Below are 1,829 nucleotides of genomic sequence, written 5' to 3' on the forward strand. Positions count from 1 at the left end.
CATGAGGAGGAAGGGGCGAGATGACGTCCGTTTATGAGGATGAGGGGAGCGACCCGACGTCCGTTTATGAGGATGAGGGGAGCGACCCGACGTCCGTTTATGAGGAAGAAGCAACGACCTTTGAACCGTTCATGAGGATGAACAGGTTATTCGAGAACCGAGTGGGAGGGTGAAAATGCTTTACGAGAACAGAGTGAACAAGCTACGAGAACATGATGTAAGAGTGAACAAGCACCGACAACCCGAGCGCGAGAGAGAACAAACAAACAGAGAACCGAGACAGGGGACGAGGCCGTGATATGAGAACCTGCGAGGGAGAGGAAGCTGCGTGAGAACGAGGGCGAAAGGGCTGTACTTACGACCGGTTGATGTCGTAGCGCAGCGGCTGGTTCCAGAAGGAGCCGACGTACACGCGCTCGACCTCGGGCGTGTTGAGGATCTTGCCGAGGGACCACATGAGGGCGCCGTACACCCTCATGAGCTGCTGGTGGTCGATCATGTCCGCCTTGTTGAGCACGATGCGGATCTTGTCGTGCTGGCCCCGAAGGCGCTCCAGGAAGCAGCGGAACTCGTCGGAAATGTCGAGCTTGTGGGCGTCGAAGAGCAGGATGATGCGGTCGACGCGCTCGGCGAACCACTCGAGCACGGCGTGGAAGTCGTAGCCTCTGTCGATCCTCTGCTTCTCCCCCGACAGGATGCCCGGCGTGTCGACCACCGTGATGCCCTTCAGCACGTTGGAGTTGAGCTGCGAGCACTGGAACCTGTTGAGGAACGTGTTGCCGTACTTGCCGAGCGGGCGGAACGGCTTCTTGGGGTCCACCACCAGGGCGTTGCCGGGGATCACGCCCTCGCGCTCCGAGTGCATCACCACCACCACGCTGTCCGTCGTGGGTTCCGGCCCGATGCGGATGCCGGGGAAGTCCTTCTCCAGGATGTATCGGATGAAGGTGGTCTTACCCGTGGAGTACTGCCCCACCAGGAGGATCATGGGCTTGGCGTCGAAGTCGGTGTCGTCCAGGGGCGGCGAGTGGAAGTCCTGGAAGTTGTAGTGCTTCTCCAGGGGCAGCACCTTGTTCTTGTAGACATTCTTCAGCCCCTCCAGCACCGTCTCGCACGCCTGCAGGTGGCATTTCTTCCTCTCGTCTTTGCTGAGCCAGGAAAACATGGCGAGGAGTATCAGAACATAAGCGACCGCCAACGACACTCGCGAGGGCTACACTGCCACCACACACAGCACTGCCTCGGCCCTCGCCCGCCGCCGCCGCAGCCCGTGCCAGCACCGCCGCGCCAAATCCGTCCTGTGTGTATACCCCGCGACAGATCACGCCTTCCCTGCGCGCCCTCGTCCACCTCACTCTCCTCAGGCACTGTCAAGCTCACCTCCGCTCTCGCGCTCGCCCAGACGCCGAAGCACGTGTCTCGCCGGCGAACCACCCTCCCGCTCGCCACGCCCGCCGCCACCACGTCACCGCACAACACGACCAAGACATGCCCTTGCGAGGGAGGGAGGGAGAGGGAGGGAGAGAGATGGAGGGAGGGGGGGAGGGAGGGAGGGAGGGAGGGAGAGAGAGAGAGAGAGGGAGGGAGGGAGGGAGGGAGAGAGGGAGGGAGGGAGAGAGAGAGAGAGAGAAAGAGAGAAATCGAGAGAGGAAAAGGAGTAAGATAACAAATTAGTCCAGTCGTTTTATTGAAGCATCCCTCCCCCAGCTGGCGGAGGCAACGAGGACGCCCCCCACCCCCCACCCCCACCTCAAGGCCGGGCGAGGTGGGGGGGAGGGGGAAGAGGGAGGCGGAGGAGGAGCGAGAAATGAGGGGAAAGGCACGGGGGG

General features: G+C 61.7%; 1 protein-coding gene across 1 annotated transcript in view; it reads right to left on the bottom strand.

Moving 5' to 3' along the window:
- LOC113803664 (putative achaete scute target 1) overlaps positions 1 to 1,516 on the bottom strand; it is a gene marked incomplete at its 5' end in the record, with an annotated part of 110,448 nt that extends 108,932 nt beyond the window's left edge. Inside the window, 1 exon segment of the mRNA XM_027354470.2 lies at positions 360 to 1,516. Within this exon segment, the coding sequence (XP_027210271.1) occupies positions 360 to 1,165 (806 nt within the window).
- Positions 1,517 to 1,829: the final 313 nt, after the last annotated feature.

Source organism: Penaeus vannamei, chromosome 43 (genome assembly GCF_042767895.1).
Source record: "Penaeus vannamei isolate JL-2024 chromosome 43, ASM4276789v1, whole genome shotgun sequence".
In the NCBI taxonomy this organism is placed as follows: domain Eukaryota; kingdom Metazoa; phylum Arthropoda; class Malacostraca; order Decapoda; family Penaeidae; genus Penaeus; species Penaeus vannamei.